This window comes from Pecten maximus, chromosome 3 (assembly GCF_902652985.1).
Source record: "Pecten maximus chromosome 3, xPecMax1.1, whole genome shotgun sequence".
In the NCBI taxonomy this organism is placed as follows: Eukaryota; Metazoa; Mollusca; class Bivalvia; order Pectinida; family Pectinidae; genus Pecten; species Pecten maximus.
Genome location: NC_047017.1, coordinates 35,099,666 through 35,118,195, shown reverse-complemented (window position 1 = coordinate 35,118,195; position 18,530 = coordinate 35,099,666). Strand labels below are relative to the sequence as shown.

The following is an 18,530-nucleotide window of genomic DNA, read 5'->3' as shown; positions in this document are numbered from 1 at the left end:
AGTGTCCAATTTCACCCTCAGACATAGGTTACTAGGGTCCAATTTCACCCTCAGACATAGGTTACTAGGGTCCAATTTTACCCTCAGACATAGGTTACTAGTGTCCAATTTCATCCCCAGACATAAGTTACAAGGGTCCAATTTTACCCTCAGACATTGGTTTCTAGGGTCCCATTTTACTCTCTGACATTGGTTAAAAGAGTTCATTTTCACTCTCAGACATTGGTTACTAGGGTACAAATTTACCTGTATACAATGGTTACTATGGTGCAAGTTAACCTGTTGACATTGGTTACTAGGGTACAAGTTTACCTGCTTATTATTTGGACATTTTTGTGTTTTCTAACTTATTAAGATTTTTGATTATTTGTTTTCCATTTCAGAGAAAGGCTGATTCTAAAAAGGACAAACTTGGAGACTCACAAGAACGCCAGCAATTTAATGAAGATGCCAATGACTTGGTAAGTTGTATATGACAGAACGAAATATGTGTTATAACTATTTCTTACATTTGTTCTTTTGTATTTATGATGTGTTGTTTCTCCAAACAATATCTTTTGAATAATTTGTCCTTGATAGATGGCATGGAGTAGTACCATGAAGTCTAAGCTGGCCACTAATGAGATGCCCCGTGATGTACAGATGGCAGAGAGTATGATAAAGGATCATGATGAACTGGCTGATGATATTGAAGCCCACAAACCAAAGTAGGTATACTTGGCCTAGAAATAGACTGGTATATAAAAACTAAAGTAGGTATACCTGGTCTAGAAATAGACTGGTATATAAAAACTAAAGTAGGTATACCTGGTCTAGAAATAGACAGGTATATAAAAACCAAAGTAGGTACACCTAGCCTAGAAATAGACAGGTATATAAAAACCGAAGTAGGTACACCTGGTCTAGAAATAGACTAGTATATAAAAACCAAATTAGGTATACCTGACCTAGAAATAGACAGGTATATAAAAACCAAAGTAGGTACACCTGGCCTAGAAATAGACAGGTATATAAAAACCAAAGTAGGTATACCTGGCCTAGAAATAGACAGGTATATAGAAACCAAAGTAGGTATATACCTGGCCTAGAAATAGACAGGTATATAGAAACCAAAGTAGGTACACCTGGCCTAGAAATAGCAGGTATATAAAAACCAAAGTAGGTACACCTGACCTAGAAATAGACTGGTATATAAAAACCAAAGTAGGTACACCTGGCCTAGAAATAGACAGGTATATAAAAACCAAAGTAGGTACACCTGGCCTAGAAATAGACTGGTATATAAAAACCAAAGTAGGTATACCTGACCTAGAAACAGACTGGTATATAAAAAACCAAAGTAGGTACACCTGACCTAGAAATAGACAGGTATATAAAAACCAAAGTAGGTACACCTGGCCTAGAAATAGACAGGTATATAAAAACCAAAATAGGTACACCTGACCTAGAAATAGACAGGTATATAAAACCAAAGTAGGTACACCTGACCTAGAAACTTAAATTAAAACTGTGATGATGAGAGTGGTGCATTTTATACGTTTTATAAAATGGCTAATGTTTGTGTTGTTAGATTTGAACAAGTAAAGGCTCTAGCATGCAGTGTCCTGCAAAAAACACCAGATGCATCAGATGTAAAAGATAAATTGGGAAAACTTGAAGAGGATGAAAAAGCTATTAATGAAATGTGGATCCATAGAAAAAACCAGTTACAGGATGCCTACGATTTACAGGTGAGTAATGGTGAAAACTGATATAATTTCCAAGTGAGAAATGGTGAAAACTATTACAATTTACAGGTGAGTAATGCTGAAAACTGATCTAATTTGCAGGTGAATGACCATAAATGTTGAGACTTAGAACATACAGGTGAGAGAAGATAAATAAATGTTCATTTAGATACTGATGATTTATAAGTGAGAGATAATTAACATTTCATACTTATGATTGATGTTTTTAATACTTGTAACTTACATTGTTACTGAGATTAAATACATCGAATGGTCATATTTTTATCACATGTCTCTATTCTCCAGGCATTTAACAAGGATGCAGACAACATCGACTCAGTAACAAGCAGCCATGAAAAATTCCTGGAGTTTGCTGATCTTGGGGTACGTTATAGATTACCACAGTCACTGTTTATCCTTGATATTGACAAATCCAACAATGCACACAATTTCAGAAAAGTGTACTTCTGTCATTTAATATTAAAGGATTCCAACCTTCATGTATTTACCTGAATGTTTTCAGAGCACTGTTGATGATGTGGAGTCATTATTCAAGCGACATGAAGACTTTGAGAGTACCCTGCAGGCCCAGGATGAGAAATTAAAGGCCCTTGATGACCTGGCTAGCAAGCTGATTGCAGGGGACCATCCTGACAAGGACCAGTAAGTTCTGAGGGATTTCTATTAAAATTCAGGGTATAGTGTGCCGACATTTCCCTCTCTGATAGAATAAAGATGTCGGTTATTTTCAATAAGTTTTAATCCAAGTTTTTATCATATTTTAGTATGTAGTAATGCCATATTAATATCAATTATGCTTTATGGAAATATTTAACTTAAACTAAAATCATTGTGAAAATGAGCTGACATAAGAATATATATTTGATGATTTGATAAAAACTGGTTCTCGATGTGGATTTTGCAGCATTGATAACCGTCGGAACCAAGCACTGGAGAGACGACAGAAAGTGAAGGAGAAGGCAATAGAAAGACACAATGCCCTGCTAGCTGCCCAGGGCTCTCAGGAGTTCAAGAGAGATGCTGCCGAGGTAGGTGTAGACAGTGTAAATGTGTAGCACTGACTCCCTGGCTACCCTGGGATAGACCCGATGACATTTCTGTCAGGGCTCTACCATGCCTCAGATGACTAACTTTGGGAGTCAATTGTGCTCCTTCCCTGATAACAGTTCCTCCAGGGAAATATTGTAATACAATAAGATTAGCAGCAGTCTGGTACCAAGTATTCCAACATATGATTCATTGAATCTCATGTTCATAATACAGACTTCAATGTGGTTTATTGTTGAGAAATATATCAAAAGATGATGTTCCTTGATTTTAAGATGATCAGTACGAGACTCCATCCTATGTGCATTGTGCTAGTACTAATTTTACTTTATTTTTGAAAGTAAAACTCTATGTTAGAGGATTGTGATTGTTATATTGAGCTAACAATTTCTTTGTTATCTGTGTGTAGTTGTCGTCATGGATGAAGGAAAAATACAAGACTGCCACTGATGAGTCTTACAGAGATCTCACCAACCTCCAGGAAAAACTTAAAAAGCATCAAGCTTTCGAGGCAGAGCTCAAGGCCAACAGCGAGGGCCTCAAGTCTTTGAATGAGGTAGGCATGGTCTCTTAAATGGACAGATATTGGCAAATAAAGTACTAACTTGTGGATACAGTTATAGTGAAAGCATGTAATGATAGGTATATGTTCCTATTACAGACTTACTGATGTGCATATTTAAAGTAAAAAGGGAAATGAGTCGGATATGATTACAATAATTAATGATAATCTCAGGATGATCTTTGATATTAAGCTGATTTAACACCTGTGTATTTATTTTATGTTGCGTTGTCCAGAAATGATTGTGCTTTACCGATGTTCTTTCTTTGCACTTTTATACCAAATTGTTATATTGTGATTGTCTGCAGCAAGGAAATGCTATGGTACAGGATAAACATCCTGCTACTCCCGAAATCAAGGTCATCCTGGATGACCTCAATACTCAGTGGAAGGACCTGTCTGATAAGTCTGCCGACAAAGGGAACAAACTCCGTCAGGCAGCCAAGCAGTACGCTCTCAACAAGGCGTTGGCTGATGCTCAGGTACGTTGAGATTGTTGTCACAAGGCATTGGAAGATTTAGCTGTTGTATACAAAGTAACCTTTCTAATCAAAGCTTTGGTTCTCGGTAAGTTGAATTCTGTATTGTGAATCCTAAAACTTCTTTCCAAAAACAGATGATTGTAGAATTTTTTTTCCAGCAAGTCCAATTAAAGTCAATTGCATATGACACAAATGTGACGCAATATTGGAAAATAAGGTTGTTGGATATTTTGAAATGAAATGTTGAAACTTGTAAATTGACAAAATGTTTTTATCTCGACCTGTTATCTTCTGTAGGGAAAATTAGATGAGATGGAGAAGTCTGTGGCCAATCCTGATGTAGGGTCTGACCTCCGAGGAGTCAAAGCCTTGCTGAAAAAACACCAGAATCTGGAGAGTGACCTTGTCTTGTTAGATGCAACCATCAATGACATCATTTCTCAGGGCCAGGCTCTGGCCGACTCCGGCCATTTTGACAGTGCTGGTATCCGTAAGGCTGTGGACGTCTTCAACACCAGGTGAGAACTGCAGCTTTATATAGAATATAACAATGGTCTCAGGGAAACAAAACTGATTGTAAAATTTTCCTGTCAACACTTTGGTCACTTACTTCTGATTGCTAACTTCAGGTTTGGAAGACTGAAGCCAGAGGTAGAGAGAAGGAAAGGCCTGCTACAAGATTCACTACATTTCTATCAGTTCAAGTTTGATGCAGATGAGGAGATCATTTGGATCAAAGAGCACCTGCCTGCTGCTTCATCAACAGAATATGGCAAAAGTCTTGTGGATGCCCAAAACCTGCATAAAAAACACCAGGTACAACTAATTGAACATCAAATATTCAAATATTTGGTCATTTCTAATAGACAAGCAAGACTATAGGCTGATTTTATTGGCATCATAAATCAAGAATGATTTTCTTTGTTTGCTTGATTTATATTTTTATTTTGTATCAATTTTGCCTCTATGTGTCAGTTTCATTCTTTAAACACCTGTATTTGTAGAAACTTGACCTTGAGATCCTCGGCCATCACCCCATCATTGAGAAGGTGTTGGGTACGGGTGAGAAGCTAATAGAGGAGCGCCATTCCAGTGCTAAGCAGATCAAGGACAAATGTCAGGAGCTTCAACTGTCCTGGGATGACCTCGCCAACAAATCCAAGATACGCAAGAAGAATCTTGACCTCTCCGTCCAGATCCAGAGGGTTGGTCATCATTAATAACTTTATTAGAAGAACTTTATATCAAAATAACTAAATATTTTGATATTATAATTGAATTATAGAAAAAATATTGACCTACAGCAAAATATTAAAATTCATTTCTTAAATTTAAGACACTTTTTTTTCATGATTTCTGAATTAGTTAGTTGTATGATTAATATGAGTATGTGTGTAGTTTCAGTCCTTTATTTGACCATGTCTATATTATACAGTACCTGTCAGAAGTAGCTGAGGTAGAGAACTGGATCAATGACAAGATGGTTCTGGTGACAAGTACAGACTATGGTAAAGACGAGTCGGCGGCTGACAAAATGCTGACCAAAAACAAGGTATGTTTCAAGGTATTCAGTATTAAGGCAAGGAAAGGGAGAGATCATAATGGAGTGAAAGTTTAACCAAATCTTGTCAGGTACATTAATTCTTGGTCCATATAAAATGGCAAAATAGATATAGTATTATACAGTAGTGATACGTTATTTGTTGTCACGGACAGTCGGCGGGGATATAGTATTATACAGTAGTGATACGTTATCTGTTGTCACGGACAGGTGCTGGAGACCGACATCCAGACATATCAGGGGATTGTAACTGGACTCAGTAAGGAAGCCCAGAGGATCTTCAAGATTGGCTGTCAGGACCCATCCAGTCTACGGAAAGCCCAGGTCAGTACTGGCATTACCTTAGTATCACTAGGTGTATGTCTGTAGGTCATTAATACATTATAGTGTAGCATATCAGTGTGCTCTGATAGTAAACATGTTCACAGGAAAAGGACTTGTATGAAATAGTAACAAACTTGAATAGTGACACAATAATATGGCCTTGGAGCATTTTAATACAGAAAAAAAAGTCGTAAAGATAGATATTACATTGTCTATACAGGAACAAATGTGTCGAGACAAACAAGGTTTTACTTTCTGAAAAGATGAACTAGTTAATGGAACCAAACTTTCTGTGTGATGTAATTTTATATATCTGACTGTATTTAATATGAATTATTATTTATCTGACTGTATTTAATATGAATTAATATTTATATGCCTATTTAATATGAATTATTATTTATCTGGATGTTGTGAGCTTAGACTAGTACTTGCGTCCTATATCTGTACTCTATAGTGGTAGTTGAGTATTAAACAAGTAGTGACCTAGGTGCACTTATTGACCATAGCCTGGTATTATACATGTAACTATGGTCTCCATGTAACCTTTGACAGATTATATTTTCATTGCTCGGCTAACATCATTTACTAACTCAATTCTTTCAAGGTACACAAGATCGCTGGGGACTATGCTTATATCTTGAAATAATGCATTCTATAACTGTTTACTGACTTTTTTTTTAGATGATTGAATCCGTTCGTCGCAAGGTTATCAATTTTACGCAAACTACACATAATGCTTTGACTCCTATCAATATTTTACGTTTGATTTTATGATTAATATTCACATTCCCTGAATATATTCTGCCCAATGATTAAACAATTGAGAATTTGTCCTTATATACAGAAATGCTGTGCATTGTAGCTAGACTTTAATCAGCCCTTGTATATAGAGTTTCTCAGCAAATCCTCACCACTCTTTTCTACCCCCCACTCAAACCTAGCTGCCAGATACCACCAACTTATCAAGGCAGTATTAATATATTTCTGATACATGTTTGAAAGATTGATCCTGAACTATAATAATTGACTGTCGTCGTTATGAAAACATTGTATATAAATATTTGACCTTGAGGTTTGATGATTTATCTGTCATGTAATTGACAACATTGTATATTTGACCTTGAGTTTTGATAATTTATCTGTCCTGTAATTGACAACATTGTATATTTGACCTTGAAGTTTGATGATGTATCTGTCCTGTAACTGACAACGTTGTATATTTGACCTTGAAGTTTGATGATGTATCTGTCCTGTAACTGACAACATTGTATATTTGACCTTGAAGTTTTGATGATGTATCTGTCCTGTAATTGACAACGTTGTATATTTGACCTTGAAGTTTGATGATGTATCTGTCCTGTAACTGACAACATTGTATATTTGACCTTGAAGTTTGATGATGTATCTGTCCTGTAACTGACAACATTGTATATTTGACCTTGAAGTTTGATGATTTATCTGTCCTGTAATTGACAACATTTTATATTTGACCTTGAAGTTTGATGATGTATGTGTCCTGTAACTGACAACATTGTATATTTGACCTTGAGGTTTGGTGGTTTATCTGTCCTGTTACTTTCCCCGTCTGCACATCTAGCTTTTCTGTTGCTGTTCTTTCTCTTTTACATTTCACAAATTCACATTTTACATGGATAGTAATGAACTGTTTGTGATTTAAGTCTACACTTTGGGAGGGCTCTCACTGCACCCTGTGGAATGTTAGACTAGAAAATGCACCCTTTGGAAGCTTCCACTTTAGTTGGCATTGAGTTCAGATATAAATTTCTCTGTTATAAGAATATTATCATAATTCATTAACATTTGAGATTTTCCTGACTAACCATCTTGAGATATACTTTTTTCTGCTCTGTTTAATTAGTTTTATATTAACGAAATAGATGTAAACGAGTATGAGGTGACGTTTTGGTAGTATTTCTTTACTTCTCCCAATGGTAACCACAAAAATATACTGGAGATCTATATTTTAGAGACCTTGTAAAACTTTGAAATTATTTTAAAATCCAATGATTTTAGGACAACTTACAAGACTTCCTGAACAAATTGAAGCGCATTGCAGCTGAAAGAACCCAGAACCTAGAAATGTCTAAATGGATGCATGCTTACACTCGGGAGAGCAGTGATCTGGAGGGCTGGATAGAACAACAGATGCAGATCGCATCTTCTGAGGAGTACGGTCAGGATTACGAGTATTTGGTTGTAAGTAATATATGTATATTGTACTTGAGAGATGTAAAAGAGAGAAATTACATTGTGTACAATTATCTTGTACAAGAGTAATAGGAACACATTTTTGTAAGCAATGTAAGACAGGAAATTTGTTGTTGACCTATGGAATTAAACCAGCCCTAACAAATTTCAAAGTGTCTCTTTGTTATAAAAGAAATTGCTCTGTCTTTCAGATTTTGAGGAACAGATTCGATGAGTTTAAGAGGTCTATAGAGGCTGGTGGTGAGAGGTTTAATCAGTGTGAGCGACTGGCTAAGACTCTGCTGGAAGACAACGTCCCATACCGGGAACAGGTGGAGGAGAGGCAGGACCAACTCAGGTGAGAACACATCTCATGGCACTAATATGTCATAGAGAGGGAACAGGTGACAGGACCAACTCAGGTGAGAACACATCTCATGGCACTAATATGTCATAGAGAGGGAACAGGTGACAGGACCAACTCAGGTGAGAACACATCTCATGGCACTAATATGTCATAGATAGGGAACAGGTGACAGGACCAACTCAGGTGAGAACACATCTCATGGCACTAATATGTCATAGATAGGGAACAGGTGACAGGACCAACTCAGGTGAGAACACATCTCATGGCACTAATATGTCACATAGAGGGAACAGGTGTCAGAACCAACTCAGGTGAGAACACATCTCATGGCACTAATATGTCACATAGAGGGAACAGGTGGAGGAGAGGCAGGACCAACTCAGGTGAGAACACATCTCATGGCGCTAATATGTCATAGAGAGGGAACAGGTGACAGGACCAACTCAGGTGAGAACACATCTCATGGCACTAATATGTCATAGAGAGGGAACAGGTGACAGGACCAACTCAGGTGAGAACACATCTCATGGTGCTAATATGTCATAGAGAGGGAACAGGTGACAGGACCAACTCAGGTGAGAACACATCTCATGGCGCTAATATGTCATAGAGAGGGAACAGGTGACAGGACCAACTCAGGTGAGAACACATCTCATGGCGCTTATATGTCATAGAGAGGGAACAGGTGACAGGACCAACTCAGGTGAGAACACATCTCATGGCGCTAATATGTCATAGAGAGGGAACGGGTGGAGGAGAGGCAGGACCAACTCAGGTGAGAACACATCTCATGGCACTAATATGTCATAGATAGGGAACAGGTGACAGGACCAACTCAGGTGAGAACACATCTCATGGCACTAATATGTCATAGAGAGGGAACAGGTGTCAGGACCAACTCAGGTGAGAACACATCTCATGGCACTAATATGTCATATAGAGGGAACAGGTGACAGGACCAACTCAGGTGAGAACACATCTCATGGCGCTAATATGTCATAGAGAGGGAACAGGTGACAGGACCAACTCAGGTGAGAACACATCTCATGGCACTAATATGTCATAGAGAGGGAACAGGTGTCAGAACCAACTCAGGTGAGAACACATCTCATGGCACTAATATGTCACATAGAGGGAACAGGTGTCAGAACCAACTCAGGTGAGAACATATCACTAATATGTCACATAGAGGGAACAGGTATCTGGAACAACTCGGTCGAGAGCACACATGAAGTTTGGGTGTAATATTATGCCCTATGTCATATAGGGGATAGGTGGAGAATTCAGGTATACATATGTGCCTCAGGAATAAAAGAAAGAAGGCTTTGAATGATGAAAATTGTAGCTCAGTTAATAGCATTGATCTGTTATGTATTTAGATGAGGAAAGTAAAAACACCTTTCTGTTTTTTACAGAGAATCCTGGAACAATCTGTTGGAGCAGATTGAGGCAAGAGACCAGAAACTGTATGGTGCTGGAGAGATCCACAGGTTTAATAGGGATGTGGAGGAGGCCCTCACCAGGATACAGGTACTTCTCAACTCCTACCCCAGGGGAGAGCCTAGTAACCCACCTCCCACCCCAGGGGATAGCCTTAAGTGACCCACTTCCTACCCCAGGGGAGAGCCTAGCTGTGACCCACCTCCTACCCTAGGGGAGAGCATAGCAACCCACCTACCCCAGAGAAAAAGCCTAACAACTTGCCTCCTCCCCCAGGGGAGAGCCTAGTGACCCACCTTCTACCCCAGGGGAGAGCCTAGTGACCCACTTCCCACCCCAGGGGAGAGCCTAGTGACCCACTTCCCACCCCAGGCGAGAGCCTAGTGACCCACCTTCTACCCCAGGGGAGAGCCTAGCAACTTGCCTCCTAACCCAGAGGAGAGCTAGCTAACCCCTTCCCACCCCAGGGGAGAGGCTAGTGACCTGCCTCCTACCCCAGGGGAGAGCCTAGCTACCCACCTACATCAAGGTAGAGCCTAGCTATTCACCTCCCACCCAAAGGAAGGGCCTAGCATCCCCCCCCCCCCCCAAAGAAAGGGCCTAGCAACCCACCTTCCACCCAAAGGAAGGGCCTAGCAACCCACCTCCCCACCCCTTCACCCCAAGTGATTGCCTAAATACCCACCTCCCACTAACCCAAGCGAATGGCTTTGAGCTACCTACCTCCTACTGCAGGAGACAGCCTAGCTAGCCATCTCAATACCATTATCAATTTTTCAAAGGAAAATATGATTTATCATATTATGGTCAATCAATCAATATCGAAAAGATATATTTAAAAAAAAAAAGAGGATAATTCAAAAGAATCACTAGAAAGTGCAGGAACTATTGAATATGTGTCTCATTTGTTTTATTAGGAAAAATACTCAAGTATACCAGATGACCTTGGAAGAGATTTATTTGCTACACAAAGTTACCTCAAGAAGCACGAAGGATTTGAGAATGAACTCATCGCACTGGAGGCTCAGGTTAGTTGTTACAACTGATAGCTCAGGGTAATAAATTAAGAAAACGAAAATCCCTTTGAAAAACGACATTGAAAAAATTTGTTGAAGAACGATAAACTTAGAATAAAAAAATTTGCTCTGTTTTGGTATGTGGTATGATGAGATTTTGTCTGGTCCAACAGCTTCAGGTGTTGATTGAGGACTCAGACCGCCTCCAGCAGACGTACCCGGGAGACAATGCTGCAGAGATCGAGCAGCTCCAGGCTACTGTGGTAGAGAACTGGGGGGTTCTCCAGGACCGCGCTGCACAAAGGAAGGAGGAATTATTGGCCGCCTCGGAACTTCATCGCTTCTCTGCAGATGTAAGTATTTTGTTGTCATGTACAAAATTCCTATCATTATTGGGTGTAGTTCATCTTGTGATGGAAATAGTTTTTAAAGAGACCTATATTATTTATAATGCACAGGAAAATTGTTCTTCACTGAGAATCTTACGGATTGTTTTTTCCATTCAAGGAAAAAATTATTTTAATAAAGGTTTGATTTGCATAGTCAAATTTAATACAATAAATCTTTTCGATGGTCTGTATGACAAACGGTACATTGAATGTGGTTGATGGTCTGTATGACAAACGGCAATGTTACAGGGGTTTTATGACAATTCAGTGATTATACCAGCTTGTATATTAAGATCCTGTTTGACTTATACCTCCACTTTTCCAGGTACGTGACCTGATGAGCTGGGTCCACGAGACGGAACATGAGATGTTAGCGGAGAAGCCTGTACGAGATGTACACAGTGTTGACATGCTGAAGGCTCGTCATGAAGAACTCAAGGCTGAGATTGATGCCAGGGATGAGACTTTTACGACCATCTGTCAGACAGGCGAGGCCATGATCCAGGCAGATCACTACGCCAAGGATGATGTATGTATCAGTGTCTTGCCTTTGAATTCTAATCTCTAATAGTTTTATGCACCAAAAACATATACTGTATTATTTGCCTGTTAGGACCTCTTTTGAAATATTAAAAAAAAAACAAAAAAAAACAACTAAATGAATAAAAGGATTCTAAGACTTGTATTGTCACTGCTATGTGTATGTTAAATAAGAATAGGCGTCCTCTTGTTTATAGATTGAAACTAAGGTAAAGCAGGTCCAGGACACACGAGAGAAACTGAACAAGACATGGGAAGACCAGAAGAATTATCATGACAAACTCTATGAACTGCACACCTTCCTGCGAGATGCCGGGCAACTCGACACCATTAGTTCTTCACAAGAGGTGAGTCGGACACTTAAGTGAAGTTTTAATCATTAAAGAGCATCTAATGGTGCCTAAATCACAGAATTTGTCAAGTTGTCATGACAAAAAGCAATGCAGGGTATCCTTGCATCTTTAGCATGGCTATTTTCTACATGAGATCATAGATTGTGATTCGAAATTGAGGAATTGCAATGTGCTATAATAATTGAAATGCCATATATAGCATTCAGCAACTTCATATTATTCGCTTCGTGAAGAATTATGCAATTTGCAGCCCATACTTCCTTCAGCAAAATTACCTGAGCTGGTAGACATTTATCTCAGGCAAATTACAAAAATTACGAAAAATGTTGATTCAGCCACCACTAAGGGATTCTTGAAACTGTGTCAAATGACTTAGTCCGAGGAAGGACTTGCTCTTAATATGTTTAATAATTGCTGTTTATCTGCTTTTCAGGCTTACCTGTCCAGTTCGGACTTTGGCACTGACATTGACCAAGTGGAAATGTTCATTCGTAGACATGAAGCATTTGACAAAGTGCTGGAAGTCCAGGAAGACAAGGTAAGGCTTTTATCAACCATTATTGGGTGGGTGATAATATTGGAGTGTAATTTAGGAATCCGCCCAGGTTCTGTCACCCCACCTGCTAGAAAGTCGAGACATTCATCGTCCAGTATTGGTATAAGGTAATAAGCCGATAACTGGAGTGTAATTTAGGAATGAGCCCAGGTTCTGTCACCCCACCTGCTAGAAAGTCAGGACATTCATCGTCCAGTATTGGTATAAGGTAATAAGCCGATAACTGGAGTGTAATTCAGGAATGAGCCAAGGTTCCATTACCCCTGCCTGTTAGAAAGTCAGTCTAGGCTTCTGATACTACCTGTTGTAAAGCAGAAGAGGGCAGGTAGTATTTCTACTGGCTGTATTCAAAGCTAGAGTTCTTCTGTCTTGATGTAGATGAAGTGGTGGTAGATTAAGTAATTGTTTCGGAGCCAGAACATCATTGCGAAAAATTCTATGTTGTCTCCTAAACCAGCTTAACATTCTGTTAGCGAATTCTACCAGAAAATGGCAGAATTGAGATTCAAAATAAAGGTCAGCATATCCTTGTTGTTAAGGAAGACTTCATTAAAATACTTTACACTTTTGGAAAGTATCTATTCCTGTATCAGTATAAATGGCATTCCGTGGGAATTATCCTCCGTATTTAATGTTTCATATACTTTAGATTTCAGTTAGTTACACAATTCTCTCAAAAACGACATTATTTTTCCACTTGCAGTTAGAAGCATTGAAGGACCATGGTACTGAGCTTATTAATAGTCAACATTTTGAGGCTCCCCAAGTCCAAGCAACACTCGATGATGTCACTGCCAGGTAAACTTATAGTGTATAGTTGAACTTTTTGGAAAACTAAAAGCCAACTTCAGCTCATTTTAGAGTTTATTAGTTTGAACTTGCAGAATGAAACTGTTGTTTGGATCATATGAATATGTGATTGACAGTTTCAAGCTTTGATTAATGTGTGTTTGAGAGTTTCAAACTTGGATTAATATGTGTTTAATATTTCATAAATATGCGTTTATTCTTTAAAGGCGTTCGGGGATCAAAGACCAGAGTGGAGTACGTTCTCAGAAACTGGACGATTCCCTCCTGTACGCTCAGTTCAACAGAGATGTTCATGAGGTAAGGTCAAGGGCTAAGACAAAGTCTAAATCAAACTAGGCGATTTTATTGTAATACCAAGTAGTGATGATAATGTAGGGATGAAGTATAGGTTATTTACAACCTCTTAATCATGATTTATATAGTCAAAGACTCATATATATTGTAAAGAGGAACCTAAGGTAATATACTCAAGCTATATTTCCGTTACAGTTTGAAGGCTGGGTAGATGACAAGCTTAAGGTTGCTTATGAGGATGATTTCCAAGATGTGACAGATTTAAACGAGAAGATGAAGAAGTTACAAAAGCACCAAGCCTTCGAGGCAGAAATTAAAGCTAACACAGAGGGCGTTGAGAAGATTAAAGAGGTTTGTATCTGTGTTAGAGTTTACAATTTCTTGGCCATAATATATCCCTCATCAAAAGGAAGACAGAGAAAAATATTGGATAAATGACGGTTGTTTCTCCTTTCCAATATTAAAGATCAGTTAAATCTTCATAATAGTTACAAATATTAAAAGTATAATATTATTTAAATCTGATTTAATGTTTTTTAAACTGAAAGATATTTTGACATATGGACATGATTAACTGGCCCATTACTGATAGCTTTGATTTGTTTCTTACAGAAAGGGAATGAACTGGTGCGGAGGAAGCACCCTGAATCGGACAGAGTTCGTCAGTGTATGCAGCGCTTCTCCTCCAAGTGGAATGAGCTGCTGCAGGGATCTAGTAACCGTGGGAAAGGTTTGGAGGAAGCCAAGGACATTCTCAAGTTCAACGAGCAGGTGAACAAGGTGGAGGCCTGGATCAGAGAGAAGGTAAAGGTCATATTTCAAGGTCACACAAGTTAAATACAGAGAGGGTGACTCACTTAAGTTAATGTTTCATCTCACATGGACACCCGTCTTGTGTCAGGCAAGACAGAATCTTGCAGAATGTGAAAATGTTCTCCATTCATATCATTTGAAGCTATAGTAAACAACTACACTATAATTGTGTATATGTTAGAAAAATAATGTAGAAGCCTTGAGAGTGACTTCTCTCTATATTTTGATACAGGAGGCGCTGGTCAATGCTGGAGACCTTGGCCGTGACTATGAACACTGCTGTGAGCTTCAGAAGAAAGCCAATGACTTGGAATCCGCTGTAAGTTTCCAGTTCTTGTCATTGTCATTGTGGTTCCTATTAACAATTGATATAACTCTCTGCTATAGTTGTCAGTACTATATACATGTTGTAATCCTAAAATCTATGGTGGTTTGTGATGTATACCCAGTCTTAGATATAATATAGCACAATCTCAAATGTATGTTATTTTGACATTTTGTTTTTGCATGTTTAACTTCTAACACATCCCAAAAGGCTTTAAGTGTTAACATGTTCTTGCTAAAATCTGGAAGGATAATAGGTACTTGCTAAAATCTGGAAGGATAACAGGTACTTGCTAAAATCTGGAAGGATAATAGGTACTTGCTAAAATTTGGAAGGATAATAGGTACTTGCTAAAATTTGGTAGGATAACAGGTACTTGCTAAAATTTGGTAGGATAATAGGTATTTGCTAAAATTTGGTAGGATAACAGGTATTTGCTAAAATTTGGTAGGATAACAGGTATTTGCTAAAATTTGGAATATTTGCCATTCGTTATTCACAAATTGTTAAAAGATTATATATCATATGATCTCAAACTCCAATACTACAGAATTGATTTCTTGTGAAACTTTTATATAAGAAGCCCCATGATTTGGTCCAGGTTAGTAATTGTAATTTTTTGAGCAGATTTGGCAGATAAGATTGCTGTTATAAAGCAATCATTTCAAAAACCTAGTTTAACTATGCTACAGAAATTTTAGATATTAAAATTTTGCATTTTTAATATATGACCCCTCAAGGCTTTATTTGTTTTTTTTTTTTTGGTCATTTGAAGTTATTGTTGCTACCATGCATGGTAACTGATTTCAACTTGTCTAAACTTTGTACTTATTCTTGCTAGGACACATCATTACCTGTTTGTTAGAATAATGTGCTAGGATATGTTAGCTTGGTTAAAATTTATTGAGTGTGCCATACTAAATTTGATACGACTCTGGTGGCTATTAAGGGTATGGTCCTGTCTGTAGTGATGTTATTGGTTATACAGGTATATTAACACTAACTGTGCCCTTGTAGGGTATGGTCCTGTCTGTAGTGATGTTATTGGTTATACAGGTATATTAACACTAACTGTGCCCTTGTAGGGTATGGTCCTGTCTGTAGTGATGTTATTGGTTATACAGGTATATTAACACTAACTGTACCCTTGTAGGGTATGGGCCTGTCTGTAGTGATGTTATCGGTTATACAGGTATATTAACACTAACTGTGCCCTTGTAGGGTATGGTCCTGTCTGTAGTGATGTTATTGGTTATACAGGTATATTAACACTAACTGTGCCCTTGTAGGGTATGGGCCTGTCTTTAGTGATGTTATTAGGTTATACAGGTATATTAACACTAACTGTGCCCTTGTAGGGTATGGGCCTGTCTGTAGTGATGTTATTGGTTATACAGGTATATTAACACTAACTGTGCCCTTGTATTCCAGGACTCTCTTGGTGTAAGCACTTTCATTTTAACACCCCTCTCTCTCTCACCTACATCTCACCATCCTTCAATCGCCGCTGTTCACCCATTGCCCTCAATGAAGCACTAGAGAGGAAATTGATTAGATTGAAAGCTTAGCAAAGAGTGTTAATGATAAGATAATGTTCAGTTATTAATCTCACACATTTGGTACCATTGTGATGTAGATGGCAAACATGTCTGTTGGCTTAGATCATTAGCATGAACATTCTTTCAAATGTGAAAAAAGTCATAATGTACTCGGCTGATTATATTTGAAATGATACCATGAGGATTGAAGGATAATAGTGTGATATATCATAGATGTACATTTTAAGTTCAACCTCATATTCTGGGAATTTTCTGATTCCTTAAACATGATTACAGGTAGTTGAAACTATTCTTTACTATATGTTATTGACAACAACAAAAAAGACAAAAAAAAGCTTAATAAAGCATTTTAGAAATATGTCAAAACCAATTATCTTTTCTGAATCCCCACTTTGTCACTGCATGATATGTATGTACCTAAATGTATAAGTCCCTTTCTCCTATTTGCTTACCACTGTCTCCTTCGTTACAATATTTCCCAGAATTCCCTGTCCTTTATCACCTTAAGTCATCTGTCATGTATATTTTGTACCCATTATATGAAGCTGAATGTTTATTTGCATCCTTCTAAATATTGACCCGTACAGTGTTGAATTTCATATCTTGTTAAAGCCATGTATTTCTAAAAAAAAAAAATTGAAAAAAAATGATACATTGTTGAAATGACCAGAAATACATGTCATTATAAATAAGTTGATAGATTTGTGATAGTAGAACTGAAGCCTGCATCCCTTACACTTTTAGTGCTTGTTGATCAGCAATGTGTGGCAATTTGAGTCAAAATATATGTAGTCACTCAGTAAGTAAAAATCACAAGTTGTTTGAGCGGAGTTAAAGTAACATTTCCATGTCTAGAATGTTTTGATTTAATAAACTTGTAAAATTTAAGGAAATGTAGAAGTGTTACTTTAACCATTCTTGTTGCATTCATTGCACACATCTCCACATTCTACTGCTGAAGATAGCTCACTCTGACATTTACCAGGAATCTTTTGTTCGGGTTAAGTGAAAGCTCACTCTGACCTCTATTTGGTTGGGATTGGAGATAGCTCACTCTGACCTCTACCAGGAATCATTTGTTGGGGTTTGTGATAGCTCACTCTGACCTCTACCAAGAATATTTTGGTTGGGGTTTGGAGATAGCTCACTCTGATCTCTACCAGGAATCTTTTGGTTGGGGTTTGGAGATAGCTCACTCTGATCTCTACCAGGAATCTTTTGGTTGGGGTTTGTGATAGCTCACTCTGGTCTAAATATATACCTGTGGTTCTGGAGGTTTAGTTGGGTGGACTATATTATAGACCTGTGGTTCTGGGGGTTTGGTAGGGTGGACTATGTTATATATACCTGTGGTTCTGGGGGTTTGGTTGGGTGGACTATGTTATATGTACCTGTAGTTCTGGGGGTTTGGTTGGGTGGACTATGTTATATATACCTGTGGTTCTGGGGGTTTGGTTGGATGGACTATATTATATATACCTGTGGTTCTGGGGGTTTGGTTGGGTGGACTATGTTATATATACCTGTGGTTCTGGGGGTTTGGTTGGGTGGACTATGTTATATATACCTGCTGTTCTGGGGGTTTGGTTGGGTGGACTATGTTATATATACCTGTGGTTCTGGGGATTTGGTTGGGTGGACTATGTTATATATACCTGTGGTTCTGGGGGTTTGGTTGGGTGGACTATATTATATATACCTGTGGTTCTGGGGGTTTGGTTGGGTGGACTATGTTATATATACCTGTGGTTCTGGGGGTTTGGTTGGGTGGACTATGTTATATATACCTGTGGTTCTGGAGGTTTGGTTGGGTGGACTATGTTATATATACCTGTGGTTCTGGGGGTTTGGTTGGGTGGACTATGTTATATATACCTGTGGTTCTGGAGGTTTGGTTGGGTGGACTATGTTATATATACCTGTGGTTCTGGGGATTTGGTTGGGTGGACTATGTTATATATACCTGTGGTTCTGGGGGTTTGGTTGGTGGACTATGTTATATATACCTGTGGTTCTGGAGGTTTGGTTGGGTGGACTATGTTATATATACCTGTGGTTCTGGGGATTTGGTTGGGTGGACTATGTTATATATACCTGTGGTTCTGGGGGTTTGGTTGGGTGGACTATGTTATA

At 38.4% G+C, this 18,530-nt stretch overlaps 1 protein-coding gene across 7 annotated transcripts in view; it reads left to right on the top strand.

The window, feature by feature from the left end:
• LOC117323996 (spectrin beta chain, non-erythrocytic 5-like) overlaps positions 1-18,530 on the top strand; it is a 119,855-nt gene that overhangs the window by 63,544 nt on the left and 37,781 nt on the right. For 4 of the 7 annotated variants that reach the window (XM_033879580.1, XM_033879579.1, XM_033879578.1 and 1 more), the window contains exons 30-57: positions 384-461; positions 580-707; positions 1,571-1,730; positions 2,034-2,111; positions 2,251-2,390; positions 2,653-2,776; positions 3,205-3,351; positions 3,666-3,839; positions 4,137-4,357; positions 4,469-4,655; positions 4,844-5,044; positions 5,275-5,391; positions 5,611-5,724; positions 6,409-6,432; positions 7,762-7,944; positions 8,148-8,293; positions 9,718-9,832; positions 10,660-10,770; positions 10,932-11,111; positions 11,473-11,676; positions 11,885-12,034; positions 12,474-12,578; positions 13,300-13,394; positions 13,613-13,703; positions 13,896-14,051; positions 14,313-14,504; positions 14,746-14,832; positions 16,270-16,281. In XM_033879580.1, the coding sequence (XP_033735471.1) occupies positions 384-461; positions 580-707; positions 1,571-1,730; positions 2,034-2,111; positions 2,251-2,390; positions 2,653-2,776; positions 3,205-3,351; positions 3,666-3,839; positions 4,137-4,357; positions 4,469-4,655; positions 4,844-5,044; positions 5,275-5,391; positions 5,611-5,724; positions 6,409-6,432; positions 7,762-7,944; positions 8,148-8,293; positions 9,718-9,832; positions 10,660-10,770; positions 10,932-11,111; positions 11,473-11,676; positions 11,885-12,034; positions 12,474-12,578; positions 13,300-13,394; positions 13,613-13,703; positions 13,896-14,051; positions 14,313-14,504; positions 14,746-14,832; positions 16,270-16,281 (3,720 nt within the window). The remainder of the gene's footprint in view (positions 1-383; positions 462-579; positions 708-1,570; positions 1,731-2,033; positions 2,112-2,250; positions 2,391-2,652; positions 2,777-3,204; positions 3,352-3,665; positions 3,840-4,136; positions 4,358-4,468; positions 4,656-4,843; positions 5,045-5,274; positions 5,392-5,610; positions 5,725-6,408; positions 6,433-7,761; positions 7,945-8,147; positions 8,294-9,717; positions 9,833-10,659; positions 10,771-10,931; positions 11,112-11,472; positions 11,677-11,884; positions 12,035-12,473; positions 12,579-13,299; positions 13,395-13,612; positions 13,704-13,895; positions 14,052-14,312; positions 14,505-14,745; positions 14,833-16,269; positions 16,282-18,530) is intronic. The other 3 variants (XM_033879576.1, XM_033879574.1, XM_033879577.1) reach the window with 3 other exon arrangements.